Source organism: Dryobates pubescens, chromosome 17 (genome assembly GCF_014839835.1).
Source record: "Dryobates pubescens isolate bDryPub1 chromosome 17, bDryPub1.pri, whole genome shotgun sequence".
In the NCBI taxonomy this organism is placed as follows: Eukaryota; Metazoa; Chordata; class Aves; order Piciformes; family Picidae; genus Dryobates; species Dryobates pubescens.
Window position 1 is genome coordinate 11,605,623 of NC_071628.1, and position 22,623 is coordinate 11,628,245.

Sequence of the window (22,623 nt, forward strand, 5' to 3'; positions counted from 1 at the left end):
CAGCGCCCCGGGCCCCCGCCCGCCTCCCTCAGCCCCGGCGGGCAGCCGCGAAGGGTAGAGGAGCCACCACGGCTCGGCCGCCCCTCACGAGCCTGCGAGAGACAGCGGCGCATGCGCGGCGCAGGGGCGGGGAGCAGCTGACGTCGGGGGGCGCGGCGGGGGTTCGCGTGCAGCCGGCCGACGGAGCCGCCCGGCTTGGCTCCGCCCGGCTCGGCTCGGCCCGGCCCGGCTCGGCTCAGCCCAGCCCAGCCCAGCAGGGCTGTGATGGCGGCTGCCGGCGGCAGCTCGGGTCCGCCCGCGGAGGCACCTGCCGCCGCCGCCGCCGCCGCTGCTACCATTTCTGCCTCCGCGGCGGAGGCCGGCGCGGTGCTGCAGCGGGAGCCGCTCTACAACTGGCAGGCCACCAAGGGCTCGCTGCGGGAGCGTTTCGCTTTCCTCTTCTCCAACGAGCTCCTCAGCGACGTGCACTTCGTGGTTGGCAAGGGCAGCCCCCGTGGTGGTGGCGGCGGGGCGGCCCCTGGTCCTGGCCAGCAGCGCATCCCCGCTCATCGCTTCGTCCTCGCGGCTGGCAGTGCCGTCTTCGACGCGATGTTTAACGGCGGCATGGCAACCACCTCGGCCGAGATCGAACTGCCCGACGTGGAGCCCGCCGCCTTCCTGGCGCTCCTGAGGTCAGGCCGCAGCGGTGCCGGGTGGTGGTGGGCACGGTGGGGGCTCTTGAAGTGTGGTCACGGGGCGGGGAGCGGGTCTCCTCCCGCCGGTATCGCCTGCCTGCGGGGCAGGGCCTGGCCGGGCCGAGGCCTCCGCTCTGTCGCTGGTGTCATTTTCTCACTCCGCGGCCCCGCCTGTCCCCTCCCCAGACCGTCCATCCTTTCCCCGGGCCGCCTTGTGCGTGTCCGTGGAGGGAGATGAGGAGAAAGCGCATAACCTCCTTATGGGCTGGCACACAAGGTCAGACAGACTCGCGAACACGTTTGGATCCCATCCTACTCTTTTTTCGGCATCCTTTTCTCAAGTGGTTTGGAGAAAAATTGGGCAGCCAATTGTCCATTCAGAAAAGTACTTTGAAAGTGGTAGGTGTCAGGTTTGGCTTTTTGATTTTATTTTTTTTTTAAAGTAAGATTATAGGAACTGTCCATCCACCTCCTAATAATGCTGAAGAAAGGACAGAGGCTGTTCTACCGAGGTTTTGATTTAATTTGATACTTCGAAATATTACTTGACAATCACTGTGCTTTTTCATTGGTGGTACTAAATTGTTGTACCCTTTTACCAGAGTAAATAATACGTATTTTTAATGACCCTTACCTCAGATACTTTTGGGTGGACAGTGAACATGCAGCAGAAGGCAGTAACTAACTGATTTTTTACATGCAAACCACCCAAGTGAGACCATGAGTACAATGATGTCAAGAAGTCTGTAAAATGGGTTAGTGATTTCTCCTTTGGGCAGATTAGAATCTGCTGCTCCTCATGCTCACAAAATTGAAGGGTTTATCTGCCATTGCTCACTGTAGTGGTAAATAAAATCAATGGTGTTCATAGAAACAATCACTGATAGTTTCTTGGTGCATCAAGCTGTGATGTGGTAAGATAACTAAACTACTTTGAAACTCTTCTGCTAGGCAAAAACCTCTATAAAATATATGAGAAAGATTTCTGTAATATGGATTTGGGGGAATAAAAAGTAATGTTATTGCCTGGAAAGAAATACGTAGCTTCTTGAAGCTTTCTGTAATGGTAAAAACTCAAAAATCTTTGAAACTTTCATATTGTTTTGAGGCCTAGCAGGTAAGAACTGTGCAAAGAGTCATCTAGTCCTTTTAGTAATCATGGACAGAAAGGTTGCAGCAACTGATTTGAAAAAAACCCAACCACAAACAGACCACCACCAGCAGCAATATCTCTACTGCTGTTAGCAAATGAACTGTATTTATTTTGTGTATGATTAGCAAGGAGAGATGGCAAGGTGAAGAGTTTGTGCAGCAGAGTGGGAGACAGCAGGGAGTGTCTTCCAGTCAAAATAGTTTCAAAGGTTAAAAGTAAATGACTGTGCACATATATTTGGAGAAATCATTGGGGGATTGCAAAGTGTGTGTAAGGAAGGAAGCTTGTCTAGAAAAAAATCATGGAAATAAGAGAGTTATAAGTAAAGGTAAGAAGGATGGTATTTGAAAACTGTAGAAGTGAATGAAGAGATGCTGTTAGAAGCAAACAAAAGACATCTTGTGTTGGTAGAGCTGCTAGTACTTAATGGCCAGGGGACTTACATAACTGAACTGATTATACCTGTTTGGTGTCCAACTAGCACCAGACCGATGAACTGTTAAAACTTCTGAGGTTCAGTGTCTCCTTTGCTATGAAATATGTGGCATCTTTTTAGGGCTTTCTTCCACATTAGTTGTACATCTATCTATCTATCTCTTGAAATAAATACAAATTGCAACATGTTGTTAAAAAGATACCTAAGGAGAACTTCATGAATACAGACAAGTATTGGACTTCTTCCATGCTTGTATACACTGGTTTTTAAAGTATACTAACTAAAAGATGCCCTTTTCTTTTTTTTCCTTAGTGTTGTCCAGAAGAGGTAAGACAAAGATGTTTGCCTTTTATAGGTTGCCCTTTTTAATATTTGCAAAGACCAGTTTGAAGTCTTCAACTAGAATTTAAGTTGAGGTCTTTGAATATGCATAGCAAGTGAATGTGAAATGAAAATGAAAGAGCTTCAAAGACTTTTAGGGATAGTTTACTAATTAGTGTTCCACAGCTTGTTCCTGTTTTATTTACTCATGTTGTTTGTTAGGTCCTTTGTTCGGTTGACATGTTTTATAAAGGTCTGCTGACAAATACAACTTGTAATTTAAGGCCAAAAGAAAAGATTTTTCAATGAGTTTTTCCCATTCTCTTAAATTTATTTGGTCTGTAATCTGTCCAGTGAGACTGTCATTTCTGTGTTCTGTGATGTAAATTTTGATCAGTGTTAGTGCTTTGTCACAAAATAGATGGTAGTTCAAGAATTGTTTGTGGGGAATCAAAAATGTACTTAGAAACTGAACAATTTAAATACTTGATAGACACTGAGTTAATGTTTTGTGGTTGGTTGGTGGCTACAGTTGCTACCTTCTCCTGACAGGGAACTTAAAAATAATAAATCTGTAGAGTTGAAGTGTTTAAAAATAATGAACTGAACTATAATCGATAGTATCACTGTAATTGTACTAAAACCGTTTAGGGTTTCTTCCTACTCCCAGAGAAAGTAGGGTAGGCCTCCTTGTCTATGGGCTAAAATCTTAACTATAAAGATGAGAAAAGAGAAAGCTTTTTAAAAATGCCTGGGGAAGAGGAGAGAACTTTCTTGGAAAACAGTTGTGCTCAAAGGCATAGAAAGGTCTGTGGTGTGTGTTTTTGCTTATCATCCAGTACTTCTCTTGCCAGAAGAGTTTTCAAACATGAGACAGAGGAGCCTGCTTTTAAAAGCAGGTGACTTCAGTAGTTTGACAGATAAATCCTTAAGAGCAGAAATAATATCGAAGTCACAAAGTTTAAATCTACTTCCCAGGTAAAGAGTTTTTGGTTGGTTGGTTTGGGGTTTTTTTGTTGTATGTTTTTCCCTAACTATACAAATTGGCTAGTAGTGATAAAAAAAACTGAAGCTGTCTCAGTAAGAATCTCCTTTAGGTTTTTACTTTGTTTTTAATTGGATTTTTTACATTTCATGCACATTTACAGTAATTTAATTTGTCCTTTGATCATAGTAAATTTGTGCCATGTCTTTACTTTCCTTTATACCAGTCTATCTTCCAAATCTTTTTGCTTTGGCAAGCAGTAAATAAAGGGGTAATCATGATTAACTGGAGGGATTTCTCTCTGCTTTTATAATGGTGAAACCATCTTAGCTGCTGGGAAGATGCTAAGACTAGGGGAAAAGCTGACCTGAGAGTAAAGAAAAGGGACATAAAATTCATAAGAGGCTTATGTAAAATGGGAAAATAGGTTGGTTTTTTCCTGGTCACTAGAAGTGGTTTTCTGCCGTGTACATACACACACACATACACACCCTCCCTCCCCCCCCCAGTTAGTCAGTATCTAAAGAGCAGGTTGTTTCTGTAAGTCTCAGCAGGGACTAGAGAAGGGAAGAAGGCAAGGGGGAAGGGTAAATGATCTTGAGCCCCTCAAAGTTAGGTGGAGGATGAACAGTGTCTTAAAGGTGTACTGGTTCAGGTGTGCCACAAATGGGAGAGTTAACACAGAGGCAGCTTTTGGCACATGAGCAGAGGGGTTTTTGGAAGACACACCTGGAAGTTCCTCTTTTATGAGTAGATGAATGTATCATGGTAATCTGACACTTAAGGGAAATAGGACTATACAGCATCCCAGAGCCATGTACTTCATTACCATTTTTCATGGCTTTTGCAGCTACCCTTTAACTTTGAAAATTCATACTTTTTAATACTTGCAAAAGACTACTGTTTGACTTTGAACTTTGCAAAAAAGTATTGGCATTGTCAAAAACTGGTCAATTTTATAGCTTTAATATTTCAATGTGACTTTCTTGCTTCATTTGGATGCCTCTTGTCATGAGTTTTCTCAAAGTCTACAACTATATCGTGTTCTGCAACTATGAGTTGTTATGCTCTGGGTGATTGATGTCTAGAAACAGATTACAAGGTCAGTAGTGCCCAGTAACTCCTGTCCTGAGTGAATACCATAATGGATGAAGCCCAAAGTTGTAGACCAAACAAACTCAACATTTTTATGGATATTTATGTACATTTTAGAGGGAAAGGGATGGTTAGTGAGGGTGTGTTGTGATAGTGTGGGACTTCAGCATGGTGTAAAATAGTATGCAGTAAGGAGTGGAAAATGTCCTGGGTTCTTCTGGGGTGGAGTTAAATTCTTCATAGTAGCTTGTTTGGGGCTGTGCTTTGGATTTGTACTGAAAGCAGTGTTGATAACACAGTGATGTTTTAGTTACTGCCTGAGAAGCTGTGCCCCTTTTAGCAGTCAGAACTTGAATCATGTAAGTCTGGATAGTTTGTCATAGACACACTTTCAGTTGGAGAATGTTTTTTAATGTATACCCAGCCATACAGCAGGGGAGGGATTGGAGTACAGAGCCTCAACTGTGTCCTTTGTGGGGTGGAAAAAAACCCTCCAGCCTGTTAATTTTCAGCTGTTAACATGCCTTGTACTCCAAGCTCTATAAAGTTCTGACAGGAAGATTAGAACATTTTAAATAGATGTTTTGCTTTAAGATTTAAAAAAATAGAAATGTGCTGTTCTAGTGCTTTAATGAACTATTTATCAATTTGGTATACAAAACTGTACCTATGAGATCTTAGTTTCTTTAAAGTAGATTTGTCAGTCATTGTGACTGGCAAGTCAGCCCGTCATTTTCATCAACAAGTAATAGTCTGTAGCTTTCATGAATCCATTTGAAATGAATGGTATGAAACTTCTACTGGAGAAAAAGGCAACATTTCATTAAACTCATTCATTTTAAAAGCTGTTTGATGGAAGTCCAGTTTGAAGTATTAATCCAGAACATCATTCGCATTTCTTAAGTGAAAACCGACCATTTGAATAGAGTAGAGTATTGTAATGGTAAATAGGTACCTTTTGGTAAGTGGCAGCAGATTTAATGTTGAAGGCCATATTTAGTTGTGTGTTAGTGGTTACTGAGAGAATTTTCTCTTCTACATTCTTGCAATGTAAGAACTATAAACAGTGAAGAACTTCAGCTGAAACTTTAATTCTGGGTTTCTAGTACTTAGATCTCCCCATGTTACAATCAGGTTTGAGTCCATTACTTTCTCAAGTTTGTCCTGTTGAATATGATCTGCTTAATGTTACATTTTAAAATCCCTATAACCATAACTTCCATCTCTATGTTGCTTGCCATGCATTATCAGGAGGTTCTAAACAAAGACTATTAAGAAATACAAATGAAAAGCATGGTTTTCATTGTGGTATTTCTGCATTTGCTGATGTGCCCTGGTTTATAATGTTTACTCACCTGTGCATTGGGGAGCACTGCATTTTTGCAAATCACAAGAGTATATTCTTGGTTAGTATCTGAAAAAAACCTATGAAATATTGGTAAGATCATCCTCAATGTCACCTGTAAGAAAACTTACTTTCAAAAAGTCATTGTTCCATATATAATCTTAAAATACATCTTAGCTTGTCTGATCCCAAATAACAGCTGTTTATGAAACAGAATTTTTTTTCCCTGTTTTTGGTGGAGCCTTTGGGTTTACAGCTTATGCTTAAAATGTCAGCCAATCATCTAGGCTCAAACAGTGGAGGAAAGATAGTGTTTTGCTGTCAGGAAGAGAAGAGTCAAGGTCATCTGCTAGAATATTGGTCCCTTTCTTGTCATTGCAACACTACAGAATGGTAAACTTGACAAATTATCACAGTGAAGTCCTTGACGTTATTGTATTCATGGCAGCGAAGCTAGTGTGCAGTTAGTAAGTGGAGTTCAGTAATGTAGCCATAGAGGGTTATGTATTGACATTTGGACACACAGCTCTTCCTGGTGAATCAAAAGAGCATGTATTTGTATGTTAAGTAATTCTGCATCTCAGCTGTTGTTTACAGTTCAGTAGCTATGTATAGCTAGTACAGCCAGATCAGTAGTAGGGAGTAATACTTCTTTAAAATAAATCTATGCCACTAGGTTGATGTAATATTCTTTCTTCAACCCTAGCTTATTAATTTGTAAAAATGCCTCATGGTCAACTGTTGCATGTTTACAGTGCAAATCTTTGAGCCATTCTCTAAATGCAGAGGCTGTTATATTGTTTGTGACTGCCCCCATCAAGATACCTTTTTATGATCTGTATTTGTGTATTGATTTCTAGGTTTCTTTATTCAGATGAAGTACAAATTGGTCCAGAAACAGTCATGACTACTTTATACACTGCTAAAAAGTACGCAGTCCCAGCCCTGGAAGCACATTGTGTGGATTTTCTAACGAAGCACCTCCGAGCAGATAATGCCTTTATGCTGCTTACTCAAGTAGGTAAACTTGAACTTAGTTTTGCTTTACTAGAAAGATCAGTATTTGGAGGGAAATGACTAAATATTACTTCACAGTGGGGCTGCTATCACATAGTCTAATTTATGTATGAAAATGTCTTGCCCTGTCAGCATTTTTACAGACTTAGCTTCTTATGAATGTGGAGGAAAGCCTTTTTTTAACTATGCAATGGGCTGGAGACAGATTATTCTACAGTATATTTGATGAATCTTTTAGTTGTTTTTTAATACTGTGCTTCAATTCATTGTAGTGGTTTTAATATGTATTTGTTTGTAGTTTTGGCAATCTAACTAAAAATAAGCACAAAGGAAAACTTGGATTTTGTGGATTCTCCTTACTCCTTTGAGAATTCTGAGTGCTCTTTCAGATATAAACATAAAAGAGTACTTAGACAAATCTACTTTTTTAAAAATTTAGATCTATACTAGAGTTAAAATGCTTTAAGATTAGTGATTTGTCAATTTATGCTTGAGCTGTGTTTCTTTACCTTTTTAGGCTCGTTTGTTTGATGAACCTCAGCTTGCTAGTCTTTGTCTTGACACAATAGACAAAAGCACTATGGATGCCATAAGTGCAGAAGGCTTTACTGATATTGATATAGGTAAGTTACTTTGTGTGTCCTAAGCATGAAACTTCTGAACGGAATTGTGTGAAAGGAGAAGACTTTGTTGCAACAATCAGCACAAGTTTTATTATCCACCTCTATGGTGCTTTTCTTTGAGCTCTACTCCTCAGCAATGTTCCACTGTGTTGGGTCCCTATTTAATTAATGTCAGCATACTGGGGCTCCCTCCATGATAACACTACTCTTATTTTAAAGCCAAAGGTTTTGCTGAGTGCTATGCCCTGTCTCTAAGGGATCCATACTTCCTGTTTGCATGTAACAGGGAACACACTATTTTGTTGCCACATGCTCAGAGTTGCATAGATAGGTACAAATTTTGAAATCTGTTAACAAGCAAACAAAAATCTAAGCTGCTGCTTTCTGTGTTTCATCTTGTATGAAAAGCTAGCAGTTGTAAATCTGCTTATTTAATTTCATTGTTACTATGTGTCTAAGATTTTACTGCAATTCAGTTAGACTGTCTGAAAAACTCAGACTGAAGGAAGATATTCCAGCTGTTTAAAGAAATTGTAAAGTCATTGTTGACTTTTGTTCAGTGGGATTTGTACCCAGACTGAGTTTTCATCTCTACTCTTGCTAAGTCCAAATCTGTTTAGACTTTCCAATGTGGTATTTTCTGTGATCTCAAGCATTCCTTGTGCAGTTTTAGGTCTTGTAGAAATTCCCAAAGAGGACAAAAAATTCAGACTATGAATCATAGAATGCATCAGGTCAGAAGGGACCCTCGAAGGTCATCCAACCCCCCTGCACAGTGAGCAGGGCTATCATTAACTAGATCAGATTGCTCAGGGCCCCATCAAGTTTGTCCTTGAATGTCCCCAGGATGGCATCTCTACAGCCTCTCTGGGCAACTTGTTCCAGTATATCACTATCCCCATTGTAAAGTACTTCCTCTTATTGTCCAACCTAAATCTACCCTGTTCTAATTTAAAACCATTGCCTCTTGTCCTATTGCTACATGCCCTTGTAAATATATTTTTCCAGGCTTATGTTCTGCGAGACACTGCACATTTTTGCATACCTCTTATTGATAAGAGGTCAGAATGAGTAAGAAAAGCAGGAAAACTTGCTTTTGTAAAACATGTGAGTACCTTGCCTCACATCCCATGTTCCACCGTAAAGCTATGTGGGTGGCTAATAAGTCAATGTTGTAGATCGCTTTCATCCATCCTTAAGCCAGTTTTGTGTGCACCACTGCTGCTTGTGTCTGTAGTTCATCCAGACAGGCAGGTAATTACTAGGATGAGAATGTGACAATGTCATCATTAATAACTTGGCTTTTTAGCAGTGTGGATTCACCATTTGTTCACTTCCAGTTATGATATTGTGCTAGGTGTGGAAATTCTTTGGGATACTGGTTGTCCCTACATAGATTATACATAGTCACACTCTTGGGAATGAAGCAGAAAGTTTGTATGCTGTCTTCATAGCAGGGAAATGATTTTTTTATTTTTAGTATGGAGTCTATACATCATTGAAAGATTTCTTTATACACAAGTTGTGTTATCTTTGATGCCTTAATATGAATCTTCTTAGCGTTTACTTAACATTTTAAGCTTACTTAAAGCACTGTTACTGGCTTGGATGAAAACACCTAAATCTGTTAATGTCTTTCTTCTTCAGACACATTATGTGCAGTTCTAGAAAGGGATACCCTTAGTATTCGGGAAAGTAGACTCTTCGGAGCTGTTGTTCGCTGGGCAGAAGCAGAGTGTCAAAGACAGCAACTGCCTGTGACATTTGGAAACAAACAAAAAGTCCTTGGAAGAGCTCTTTCCTTAATCCGTTTTCCATTAATGACTATTGAGGAGTTTGCAGCAGGTGAGTTTTGGGGTTCTTCATCTTACTGTCAGACTGTATCTCTGCACTGTTCATCTGTGAGTGGTTAGAGGCATAACACTCTATTCTGTTACTAATATCATACTAATGAAAGTTGTGATGCACAAATGAAAGCCAAACATTCTCAAGAATATGCTCTGATCATTTTGTCATCTTCAGTTTGTAAATCTGTAAATTAAATACAACAGTTGGAGTAGTTCTTTGAATCACCTTGAAGTTTTCTTTTCACAGGCCCTGCTCAATCTGGAATCTTGTCAGATCGGGAAGTAGTAAATCTCTTTTTGCATTTTACTGTCAATCCTAAACCTAAAGTAGATTATATTGACCGACCAAGATGTTGCCTTAGAGGAAAAGAATGCAGCATTAACAGGTTCCAGCAAGTGGAGAGTCGCTGGGGCTACAGTGGAACAAGTGATCGGATTAGGTATGGCTTTTGAAACTGAAGAGGAGAGACAGAAGTGTGGGAAGAAAGGGAATGTGTTACTCAACATTTTTCACATAAGATACAGCAACAAACATGCTGGTCCTGTTTGGACACATTTGCTCTTTTGTTTTTGTTGTACAGTAACTTAGATTGTGGTGTGCATAAAATTATAAAGTACCCAAGAACAAAGTTGAAAAGGATTGGGTGCACTCTAGAGTGATTGGGTGTTAGCTGTATACTCCTTTTTACAATACCTAGTCTTGATGTGTTGTTATTTTGGAGATACTCAAAAGAACCTGGTTAATTTTCATTTAGTGACACTGAGTGTCTTGGGGATTAACAAAGCTGTAATCTATAAAGCTGATACCTTACAAAGCAATTTTCTTAGTCTTGCTATTAAAAAATAAAGTAAGTCTTTTTCATCTTACCTGCTTATTCTTCAGTAGGGTCTTTTTTTTTTCTAGTTGACTGGGAGTAAGGTAATGCACCTATCACAGTTTAAATTCCTTTCTTGGTTTATGTGTTACTAGGTTCACAGTTAATAGAAGAATTTCCATAGTGGGATTTGGGTTATATGGATCTATTCACGGACCCACAGACTATCAAGTTAATATACAGGTATGGTATATTCTGTTTAAATAGGCTTACATGGAAACTACACTTGCAGCACTTGCAAAAGGTTTGGTGTATATTTGGGTAGGAGCAAATGATAGGCCATGAATCTTAAGCTGTGTTTTGTCACCAGGAGTGGTCATAAGCGGATGACTAGGGAAAAGTAAGAACAATGTAACACTGTTTTCCCTCTCTGCTGTATTCTCCTGTTCTTCAATCATTTCTGGTATGGGTTTCGCAAGACCCATTTGGTTTCTCTATTGAGTAGTTCCTGGTAAATCTTTGGGAAAGAAGAGTCAAACTTTGACTTCCTGTAAGCTTTCTGCAGAGGAATTTCTGTTCAGTTGTGCACAAAATCTGTCGTTTAATAAAGTTTCTAGTAAATTAGGGAAGAGGTCTGGAATTTGTCAGCAACAGCTCTCTGAAGTCAGTAACCCAACGTGTAGTGACTGCTTAAAAAGCCCACTGTGTCAGTAGGAAGAGAAAACAAGCTAAAAGGTAATGTTATGTTGCTGTATGAAAGCCAGGTATGCCCACATCTTGTGTGCAGCACCCAGTCTCACACAATACATAATTGAAGTAATTAAGGGATTACATCATCTGCTTTATGAAGGGAGATAAAAAAGGTGAGGGTTTTGTCTGTAGGGAAAGACACTATAGGGAATGGATAAAGTACGTGCAGAACCCTTAACTCAAACCCCAGAGTATTAGAATGACAAGACTCTTACTGATACTAGCAGAAGATCATCAAATCCAGTAAGAGTATTTTCTCAGTGCAGAAGACAATAAACATATTGCCACGAGAAGCAGATACTGTTTTGAATTTGGTGGTATTAGAACATGTTTACTCCTACCAGAACAGGTGTGGATGCTGGAAGTAAGGGACAACAGAGCCCTAACTTGGTGCTAGCCTTCAGCAACATCTTCTGTTGCCATTGTCTGTGTATTGGACCGTTTGTCTGACCCATCTGGGTATTTGTTAGATTCTTCGCTCACCTGGTACACATACTGGGGCTTACAGGCTTGCCCTTGCCCTGAGTTTTTGAAAGATTGATATATTTACTACTGATTCAGTCTGGGGCAGAAGGATGCATGTTACTGTTACTGCTTCTGTAAAGTTATTTCAGTGTTAGGTTTGCTGAAAATGTTGTCCTAGCATGGGAATCTTTCTGTTTTCTTCTGCTGGTAAATGATTGTTTTGTATTGCTATTCTTCAGGCTCCTACATGACCTTACCCTGTGGCTACTCATTTTATATCTTCATGCTGTTCAGCCCACTAGAAATTCTGCAGGACTTTTTGCTATGTTTAAAAAATGGTTTAACATTGTTTTTGGTGCTTTCAGATAGCTGTTTTTAAACCACCTTTGAGCTTCCTTTATTTTTTTACATTTTACTCTCAGTTTGAACCTTTCTGTTCTAATCTGGATACAACTTTGTGTTTCTACAGGATGCCATGTGTTTATTTGTTTCCAGTAATAAATTTGCTGATCAGCCCTGCCAGCTTTTTTTACCCCTCTTCTCAAGACTTACTAGGTGGTGTGTACCAGTACTGTACTTGGGCATGTGATGTCCTTCAGTAGTCTGCATGCTTCTTACAAGGATTTGATTTTCTTAATTGCTTCTTTTGAACAAGCTCCCTCATTTTTCTCCTTTTGAAATTTAGCACAACTGTGGTGGATTTGCTTTTGCTGTTCATGTGGGAGCATTGACTCCAAGTGTATTCTGGACGCTTACATAGTGTTCCCATTACAAAATTTAGAATCCTATCCTGCTCATCACTCAGAACCAAGTCAAGGGCTGTGTTTCTTCCTACTGAGCAATTGGTTAGCAAGCTCACGAAATGGTCAGTGATAGCATCTAAAAATGTCACCCTTGCTTCATGTCCTCATCTGACACTTGCATGGTCTGAGTGGGTAATTGAAGATGCCACTAAAATTATATTTCCTGCTCTTGTAGCCTGTTTGGTATCTGTTAGTGTATTGTGGTCAGGATTGTCTTCTAGTAATATTGATCCAGCACTACATTTTTTTCCTTTTAAATATGGAACTTCAGTCTATTTGAATTCTGTTTTTTATTAACATTAGACTTTATATCATTCTAGGCTTTCTAACAAGGTATCTGCATTCTGTGACTGGCACAGTTTTACTGTGTTGTGCTTTTATTAAGGATGTGGGAAATCTTATGAAAGAAAGAAGCTGTGGCTTTATTTAGGGGCAGAAATTCAATTGTCCCTATCTTATTAAAGAGACTTCTAGCGTGGGCTGGAACTGCTGCTTTGGTTCATTTCTTGGCATCCTATTTAAATATCTATTTTCTTCTGTTTGCTATATGATGATTACTTTTCTCTGACCATCCTGTACTTAACCATAGGAATTTCATGTCTGTCTCTTAAGAAAAAAAATGCTATGCCTTTCCTTTTGTGATCTGAACAGAAGGTATCTGTAATGAGATTCTGAAGGAATTTACTGGCTTTTCCACATTCCTCAGTTTAAAAACTCACTTGCAAATTTCTCAATATGAAGTGCCAAGTGGTTTTCTCTAATTAGACATCTACATAAACAAGTAGCATAGTGCACTAGACTGGATCTTTAGAACAGAGGTTGGTATTGAGGACCTAGCAGCTGTACTATACACATTTGAGGATTTTTACTTTGCATTAACCCTTGTTAGATCCTCTCTGCCCAGTTCTTCTCAGCAGATGAGAGCATTTGGTGTGCTCCCTCTGCTTGTTTGGATTTGTTTAATCTGAAAATTTAGTTCTTGCAAGGCAAACCATGGCATATTAAGTGGGAATGATAGAGGCTCCCATGAAAAAAACATGTTCCTGATCAGATGAAGGCTATCTATCTTGACAGATTTTCTTTATTCTGGAAGTATTACCAGTCCTGATGAATCTAAAACTTTCTTGTCAAAATTTTTTTCAGTCCGATACTTAAGTGTTGTGTGTGTACCTCTCTTCTTGGACCTGTGTTATTACCAGCAGAGTACTTCAAATAGTGCTAATGTATATTGCAAATACATCTTTCTAGGTCTTCAGCATTATAATTGTTAATATTTTTACTAGTTGTGGTTGGGGGGGGGGTGGTGTTTGAATTTGAGCACATTTTGCCTGGAATAAGGTTTCATCTCATTTGTGCAATATAAAAACATTTTATGGCAGTTTAACAATGAAAGGATTCTTGTGCAGTAATAATGTGTTCATGCAGTAATCAGTGTTCACATTATCCTGAAGTTCTAATACCAAACTTCTGCAAGAGGTGCTAGGCAGCATGGATCACGATTGCTGGCCAAAATGAGAAGTGTTGGCTATTACTACATCTTAGCTAGTGATTCCTAGTCACCACTAAAATTGAAAGCAAAAAAAGAAGTATGTAGTCTTGAGTGTAATTTTTATGTTGAATCTAGACTAGAAATACATTGTATAATTTTGTGAATTCTTGTTTTAAGAATATATCATTGACTGCTTGTCTTATCTGTGAAAACTTGTTTTCTAAATTAGCCACAGCCAGCAAATGTGCTTCCCTCATGTGGGCTGTGCAGGTATACAAAAATCAGCAAATCTACGTACAGGTTTATATGTAGCAGCTGAAGGTCAGAAGCTGAAGGTATAAGAGCAATTTTTCATCTGCCAAGCAAAGACCATGACCTGGTTGGAGCAGTGCCAAGTCTAGCCCACAGATTCAGGGTCAGCCTGTGTAAAACTTGCAAGCCATTGTTTGGCATGCTGCTGGGCCAACCCTAATGGTATCGGGAAATGACACCCTATTTTCCAGTTCTGACATTGTGCTACCCTTGCAATTAAACTGGGTGGAGTAGGCAAGTGTTTGCTTGTCATCGTTCTAATGCATATACAATAAGAACCTTTCTCAAGCTGGTAAATATGAAAATGCTGTTTCCATGTCTTTGTACAGATTATTGATTACGAGAAGAATCAAACGCTAGGACAAAATGATACTGGATTTAGCTGTGACGGAACAGCCAGCACATTCAGAGTCATGTTCAAAGAACCTATAGAGATTTTGCCAACAGTTTGCTACACAGCTTGTGCAACATTGAAAGTAAGAATGCCTAACAGTACAGACGAAACTGTTATTTTGATGCAAGACTGGTTCTTTTATCTGCCTTCTGATAGGGAAAACATCTTCTGGATATTGAATTTAAATTCATTTTAAGTTTAGTGCTAAACTAGGTGCTGCCTCTCTGATGTGCCACAGCACAAAATTCATAACTGGATCCTTTGTGCCTTTCCACTTTCTGCCTTGATGTAATAATTAGAATGAGTCTTAATGGAAGTCACTGGTTCTGGGTGTGCAAAAACACTATCTAGAATATTTAATCTGACAGCTGTCAAGATTTAAATTGGATTTTGTCTTATAAAGAATATTCTAACCACTAGGTAGTGTCAAGAAAATGGAAAACTTTTCTTAATGACTTTTTATATACTAGTATTGAAGTATAGGAAAGGATTACTTGTTCTAGGAAAGTCTCCCCTCAATGTTATGGACAAGTATATAGTGTTCTCTCAAATAATTTAATACTCTTTTAAAACAACTCCCAATACAGAAATCAAAGTGGAGTGGGATAGAAAAAAAACGTTCACATTAAAAGATGCTGAGGTGGGGAACTAAGTGGGAGTATAGACAAGGAGAAGTATCAGAAAATATTCACTACTACTTTGGTAAAATCAAGTGACTTAAGTCTGCTATCAGAGTAACTTTTTGTTTTGTTCTTTAGGCACAGGGCATTTGCTTCTTTTGTCTGTGACTGTGCTGTACCCGTTTTATACTACTGTATATATACTGTATACTACTGTACACAGTTTTATACTATTAAAATAACCTAAATCAGTGTTAGGATTTCAACTTTTTATGGATCTTGATGCTCACTTGCATAAATTGCTCTCTCTTGTGGTTTTCAGGGTCCCGATTCCCACTATGGAACAAAAGGTTTGAAGAAAGTGATCCATGAATCTCCTACTGCTAGCAAAACATGCTTTGTCTTTTATAGTTCACCAGGTAACAACAATGGTACATCAATAGAAGATGGACAGATACCAGAAATAATATTTTATACATAATTTCAGTGTCAGCTTCAATGTGTCTGTGTATTAGTGGACATCATCTGGAAGGGTATCAGTGGACTTGGCAGCAGTTCTGTTCTGTGAAACTACATGCACATGTGGGGGCAAAAAACCTAACTTGAGAGGTATACCAGAAAAGCTACTTTCTCTGCATTGTTAATTTGCAGAATCTAATTTAATTTTTCCTCTTAACAAAGCATCAAATGGAATAATACTAGTGTCTATTGAAATACTGGTTTAAGTAGTATCATGTGATTAATTGCTTTGTATTTTCACTCTTTTTATCATATAAGTAAAACACATGTTTTTTTGAACTGGAAAATCCTTACTCATTATGAACTTCTTGTGTGTATTTTCCATAACCTGTCCTTAAAAGACAGTAAAACTGCTGCTGTAGTCCCAGTTTACATTTCTTTCCAAAACGACCTTGTAATGACCCTATGGACATGAACTGCTACAATATTTTTTCTGGAATACATCAGCCAAGCTGGATTCATGTTGCTATCATTGTGACTTCTTGGAAGAGCCATGGATATCTCATGAACTTCAACTGGAAGCCAGTACCTGCAGGTCCACTGAAGAAATACTAACTCATATTTAGCAACAAACAGATCTTTGCAGAATCTCTCTTAATTCAGAAGGGCTGTTTTGGAATGCAGAGCTGGTTATAGAAATAGCCACTGTATATACGTATGTGCCTAAAAGAAAATTTATAATGTGAAAATAAGAATAGCAGACTTGTAATGATACAATTTTATTATTGGACATCCTCATACTAAAACTATGAACTAAGGATAATTTGTATACAACTAGTTTTACAACTGTATACACTAATTTGATGCAATAGATGTATGCATATAGTATTTGGTGTCTTCTTGCACTATGTGCTGTGTCATTGTGGAATTTCTTCCTCTACAACATCCTGTACCCTCCCCCAAATAAGTGGGGGCTAGGGGTGGCACACGACATAAAAAAAGGAACCACAGAAAGAAACCCCCCAAAAAAACTTTCCCTTTTCCTGGCTCTCTTTACATGCTTGCTACACGGGCTTTGAGAGCCAAGACCTTCATGGCCGTCAATCTTTACCGCAAGTCTGTGCATTTCGAGCCGCCTGCTCTGCTCGGATGTGATCGGCGTTTCCCTTGCAAGGAGGCTTTCCTGTCTCACCGTGGCTGGGTCCATACGCGCCAGCTGCCGCCAGCCAGGGCTGGACATCGAGGCGCGCTGGACGCTGCTGCGCCGGTCCCACCGGGGCGAGCAGGGAGACGCCAGCAGAAGCTAGCCAAAGGCACCCCAAGCTGCAGCGTACTCTTGGGGGCCCTGCTACGGAACGGCTCCGCCCTTTCCGCCTCTCCGGGGACCAGCGCGGGGCGGGACCAACAGTGTTGCCGGAAGGGTAATGCTATGCGGGGCTTCGCCGGCTTCCGGCGGCTGCTGGCGGCGCCGGTGCAGAGTCGTGGTGGGGCTATGCCCCGAAAGGTGCGGCGGGGGGAGTTCCCGGGAGGTGGCGGCAAGCAGGTGGTGCCCGTGGTGACCGCGCCTGTTCTTCTGTTTCAGGGAAAAGGAGCTGGGAAGGGGTCCGCGGAACCGGAAGTCGCCGCGGGCCCAGTGGTGGCGACAGGCGACGGCTGTGTGAGGGTGGCGGTTCGCGCCAAGCCCGGCTCTCGGTGTAGTGCCGTCACAGGTGGGGCCGCCGGCGCGACGGGTCGGCCTTCTTTGCCTGCCCGCGCCGGGAACGCGGCGCTGCCGTCTGGGAGGGAGGCTCTCGGGAGAGCTTGCTGCGTTCGGCCGGGGCAGCCCGCGCTGGCGGGCGGGTCGGAACGCAGGTTGATAGCGGGGTTTGAGATGCTCCCGTCGCTCGTGTCCCGACGAGTGGTGGAGGCGTTTTTAACCACAGCAAACGCGCTTGGTCTGCGCTTCAGTCTGACACAGGCCGCTTTGTGCCACGAAAGGTGGTGCGCTTTAATTTGAATTATAAATTTTGACCCAATAAAATTTGTTCTCCTTCTGCATGTCTGGTTTGTGTACAAATTAAATGCCTTTTTTTTTTTTTTTACAGGTAGGTGTATGAGACTGACAGGTGGGCTGTAGTGAAGAACCCAGACTCAACTGTCAGCATAAGGAAATCGAGAGCATAGCTCTATGGCCTGTTTATTTATTACGCCTTTTTCTTTCTGGTGAGGTAACCTGATATGTGTTATGGTACATGGTACTTAACTGGCCTGGACCTGAAGCAGAATGGGCGACATAGAACAGTGCCTCATTGTGTGAAAAACATTCATGGCTGTGCTCTGAGACAGGTCTGAAGGCTTCTCTTTTCATTGTTTCAGAAGATTATTTTTCTTTGTACTGGCTGACAGTTTTAAGCTAAGGCAATTTATGGAGCATAAAAAAAATCCTTACCTCCTGATCTGTACTTTTATTTGTTTTTAAATTAAAGTCCTTTTGAAAGTATTTCTTCATTTCAGAAGAAAACAACTAGGTGTTTTGAACATTTTGAGCATAAAATCCTTAAAATGTTTGTTATAGATGTGACAGCTGAGGCAGTAGGTGTAGCTATTGCTGCACCTCCATCAGATGGGGAGGCAAATGCAGAGCTGTGTCGCTACCTCTCTAAGGTGCTAGAAGTGAAGAAGAGTGACGTTATATTAGAGAAGGTACTTCCTTTTTTCTTGTTTGTTTTTCCTTTAAGTTTTTGCTCTTCTGCAATTTGAATTCAAGATTTTGAAAATTACTAATTGAGTACAGAGAACCGCTTTCTGAGTTTAGTCCGAAAGACACTTTAAAGGTGTTTACTCAAGTTAATGGAATGTTTCATTGAGAACAAGCCTAATACAGGAGGAACCACAGCTGGTCTTGTGGTCTTTAATTCTAATAGTTCTCACAATAGGAGCAGACTTGATGGGGTGCTTGGTGCCATGGTTTAGTTGATTAGGTGGGTTGGATTGGTTGATGGGTTGGACGCGATGATCTTGAAGGTCTCTTCCAACCTGGTTCTATTCTATTCTATTTTTTCCAGATTTGCATGGTTCATGTTTTCTGTGCTTTTCAAAGATTCTCTTGTTTTCATGTCAAATGCACTTCACAAAATTTGTGTTTAGCAGAGAATGTGCATTTTACAGACAACTTTGTGGGTTTTTTGAAGTAACTTTGTATTTGAGTGAAAATTTTCTGACAACTGTCACACATAAGCAAGAGCACATATTAGCTCTTGGATTGTAGCTAGGCCTCGAGCTTCTTTGTTGTAGACTTTACATGTCATGACTCTGGCAATTGGAAACTCTTTGTTTTATTCATTGTGCTGAATAAATAATTTGTTTTATTAATTCATTGTACTTAAAAGTCAGTCTTTCCAGCCATGTTCATTTATAGTTTATGAAGATAAAAGCACAAGGAAAACTTGTGCCGTTTATTTTTGTTTCTTGCTATAATGTAGTATCTGTAGAAGTCTGTTAAAGGATAGTGGTAAATGGCAATGTGACTGATGCATTTAGCACTGTGTTACCAAAAGGTAGAGATGTGAAGGTTTGAATCTTGCTTTTCCTGCAGCATGGGCAAATTTCCTCATTAGTGTGACAACACTTATTTTTCACCTTTCAAATAACTAGAAAGGACATTGGATGAGCAACCTTCTCCTGATGCATTCCCACACTTTTAAGGATTATTTTCAAAGTACTTAGTTTGTTGGCATTACAGTGAGATTTTTGTGAAATGTGTATTTGATGGTGATTCTCTGAAAGATGTTTTCCTTTGTGTGTGTGTCTAAACCAGGGTGGTAAATCACGTGAAAAAGTGGTGAAGATTTTGGTATCGATGACACCAGATGACATTTTAGAAAAACTGAAAAAGGAAGCTTCCAGTTGACCTTAAAGCAAGAGTGGAAAATGGGAAAATGCATCGTGGTAAATGGACTGATACTCTCTCTTATGTAAATCTAGTCCTGTTGAGAATGTGGGTAATGATTGTGGAAAGACTTCTTCCCTTCCACCCCTTTTATTAATGTAGCTGCTGTATAATTGATGGGTTTTTGTAGGTTTGGTTAAAAAAACTTGTCTGTACCAAGGCTTTGTATCTGCTTCTGTCACTGTAGACTTCTTCCCTCTGGAGAGTTTCCTGTTGGTAAGATTTTCCCTCTTTCCTGGTCCCTAAAATGGTTTAAAAAGACTTGTTGTAGTGAAACAAACTTTGGTTAACAAAGTGAAAGGCTTGGAGTGACAGGCTTCAATATGAAAAGTGGTGCCTGTGGTACTAAAGGGTAAGTCTGTCTCAATGGTAAGGAAGGTTCTCTTCAGTATCTAGCAATTTTGCACTGGGTGCACGTTTGTACATCTAAAATTAACATATTTAAAGCCAATATACTGATGTTGATGATGCAGGCAAGCTAAAAGCAGAATCACCTAAACAACTGAAACAAACCCAGAAGTTTGCAGTATGAAAAACTGGCCCAGGACCTAGTAATTGCATAGAGTGCTGCTTTGTAGTATTCTGTGTTAGATTCCTGGAAGGTAGAGATACAGTGCTGTATCCTTGCCAAATGTATGTCAAGTGTTTCAACTGTTTTAAATAAAAGAGGCAAAAAGTATGCTCTAATTTTGATTTCTGTTTATATTTTTAACCCCAAATAATTGTTTCCTAGGAGCCATTTATTACATTTATTAGAATGCTGTTTTTAAACAGGATCATTATTTTTTCCCCCAGTCCTTCCTTGGTTCAAAAACGAGTAGTACTCCAACCCATGGAGAACTGAGTGGAGTCATTTGTAGGACAGAACAAGAAATCTGAAACAAAATGGACAGCTACAGTCTCAGGGCTGATGAGAAGGCTTAACTTCTGTATCATACTTGAGAGATCAGAGTAAGATTTAACTAGTATTTCCCAAAAAAAGTATATGATACCACACATGACTCTGGTTGGAGTTTGCTTTTTCATCTGTCTCACTGCTGATGTCTGAAATTGCCCTATCTTTATTGTGGTTGTCATATTTAAATATGTATATGTTAATGTAATGCCAAAAGTAACCAAGAAAAAGTGTTCTGAAAGTTTGCTTACAGTTTTGTCATAATTTCTTCTGGAAAACAATGTTATGAATGCATAATTTTCAGCTAAATTGCTTTAATAGCTTCATGCAGTGCAGACTTTATAGGTCTTAAATTAGTTTTTCACGGACAAAAATCTTCTGCATTAGGAAATTCTTTCTGCTTCCTGTTATCCTAAATATTGCAACAATTATTTTTACTCAGAGAACTGGTGCTTCTCAAGATGACAGCCTTCAAGGTGACTCATTTTAAAGATGTTATGAAAAATGTTACTTCCTTGTTTGGACAGTGTTTGGAGTCTAAATTGTGAACGCATTCACTTAATGGTTTGCGTTGTGTCTGGGCTCCTTATTTTGTCAGGCTGTTGGTCAGCCATGTGTTTATCAGTTGCCTTTTTCACTTATCCTTGGTCTGTGCAGGTTGGCTTTGTTTTACTGTTGAGCCAGTTTTGGTTCACAGCTCCTTGCTGCTTCATCTATTCTTGCCCAGCAGAGGGATACCATGTCTTGCAGAAAAATTAAGGCAAAGCAAGCCAAGGGTTCATGGAGGTGTTTGGGGTTTTTTTTTGCCTTACTTCCTAAACATCTTTATTGTGAGTGGAAAACATCAGTCCAGAAACTGAAGAATCCTGCGTTTGTAAGTTATATTATTGGTTGGGTGGTACTGCAGTCATTATAAAGATGCATAGCAGCAGTACTTCACTCTGGTGGATCCCTGTGGACAGCACAGCTGCAAAGCAAAGCGTTGCAGCTCTCCAGAATTGGTTTGCAGTTACTTTCTGCTGCCAGTTGGTATTTGGAGGCCCAGGAAGATGCTTTAGAGCTGGCAGACCGCAAACAGAGCCATACTTGGGATGGAGAAAGGCAGTTGGGCAAGCTCAGCCAGCACCCGAGCACCTACATAGCCACTTGCTCACCCCTGTCACCCCCATTGGGCAGGAGAGAGAGTATGGAAAACGGAAGTGAGAAACGTTATGTGTGGAAATAAGAACAGGCTAAGGGAGGAAAAGAGTAGGCTGAGGGGTGACCTCATTGCTTTCTACAGTTCCCTGAAAGGACATTGTAGAGAGGTTGGTGCTGGTATCTTCTCACAGGTAATTGGCAATAGAACAAGCGAGAATGGCCTCAAGCTGCAGCAGGGCAGGTTTAGACTGGACATTAGGAAAAAAAAAATTCACAGCAAGAGTGGTCAGACATTGAAACAGCCTGCCCAGGGAGGTAGTGAAGTCACCATCCCTGGATGTGTTTAAAGTTTGCTTAGCTGTGGTGCTTGGGGATATGGTTTAGCAGTGAACTTTAGGATCAATGGCTGGATGGTGATCCCGGGGGACTTTTCTGTCCTGAATGATTCTGTGAAATAATGCATTACACTTGCCCGTTACTTCAGACACAGGCTAAGGGTAGGTAAGTACAGTCTCTGAAGTACTTTGGTCTTCCATGATGATTATGTACAACAGCCAATTTGATCTTTTAGTTCCCTCTCTGTGATGTCAACATGTTATGTCTAGCCTTTGCTAGCTTCTGCTTTAGAGGTTTCACCTTTCCCAGACACCTCCAGCTTGCACCCTCTGTCTTTTCTTCCTAATCAGTGAAAGTAATTTGAAGACTAATGGGGTGCCTTCAGTGTATTATGCTGTAATTTCTAATGTAATGTGAGCCAGGCATACTGTCATATTCATCACTTGTCAATCAGAAGACAGTGCTGTTCAGCTAGGAAGTTTTATTAGACCTTGGGAAAACAACTGCTGTACCCTCCCTAATGCATTTCTGATTTCTGTTGCATTTACAAGTGTGGGAGGGGGAGAGGGGAGCCGTTTCTGTAATACAGATTTTGTGCTTAGCCAAACCAAGTACTTTTGTCTGGATTGTAATACGGCGTTCAAGACTAATCTGTCCAGTCATCATACAGTGGTTTTGCAAAACTTGTTGCAGTTGGCTGGTTCTTAGGAAGCAAAATTAT

The 22,623-nt window shown here is 40.3% G+C and overlaps 2 protein-coding genes across 2 annotated transcripts; both read left to right on the forward strand.

Annotated features, from left to right (window-relative positions):
• Positions 1-227: 227 nt before the first annotated feature.
• BTBD1 (BTB domain containing 1) lies at positions 228-16,503 on the forward strand. Its single transcript, XM_054168884.1, has 8 exons — positions 228-671; positions 6,870-7,026; positions 7,544-7,649; positions 9,297-9,494; positions 9,744-9,936; positions 10,467-10,554; positions 14,460-14,606; positions 15,467-16,503. Exons 1-8 carry the CDS (start codon positions 265-267, stop codon positions 15,623-15,625), a joined length of 1,455 nt encoding a protein of 484 aa, XP_054024859.1. The 5' UTR covers positions 228-264; the 3' UTR covers positions 15,626-16,503.
• Positions 16,504-16,998: 495 nt separating this feature from the next.
• C17H15orf40 (chromosome 17 C15orf40 homolog) lies at positions 16,999-20,339 on the forward strand. Its single transcript, XM_054169241.1, has 4 exons — positions 16,999-17,107; positions 17,186-17,312; positions 18,158-18,285; positions 19,400-20,339. Exons 1-4 carry the CDS (start codon positions 17,033-17,035, stop codon positions 19,490-19,492), a joined length of 423 nt encoding a protein of 140 aa, XP_054025216.1. The 5' UTR covers positions 16,999-17,032; the 3' UTR covers positions 19,493-20,339.
• Positions 20,340-22,623: the final 2,284 nt, after the last annotated feature.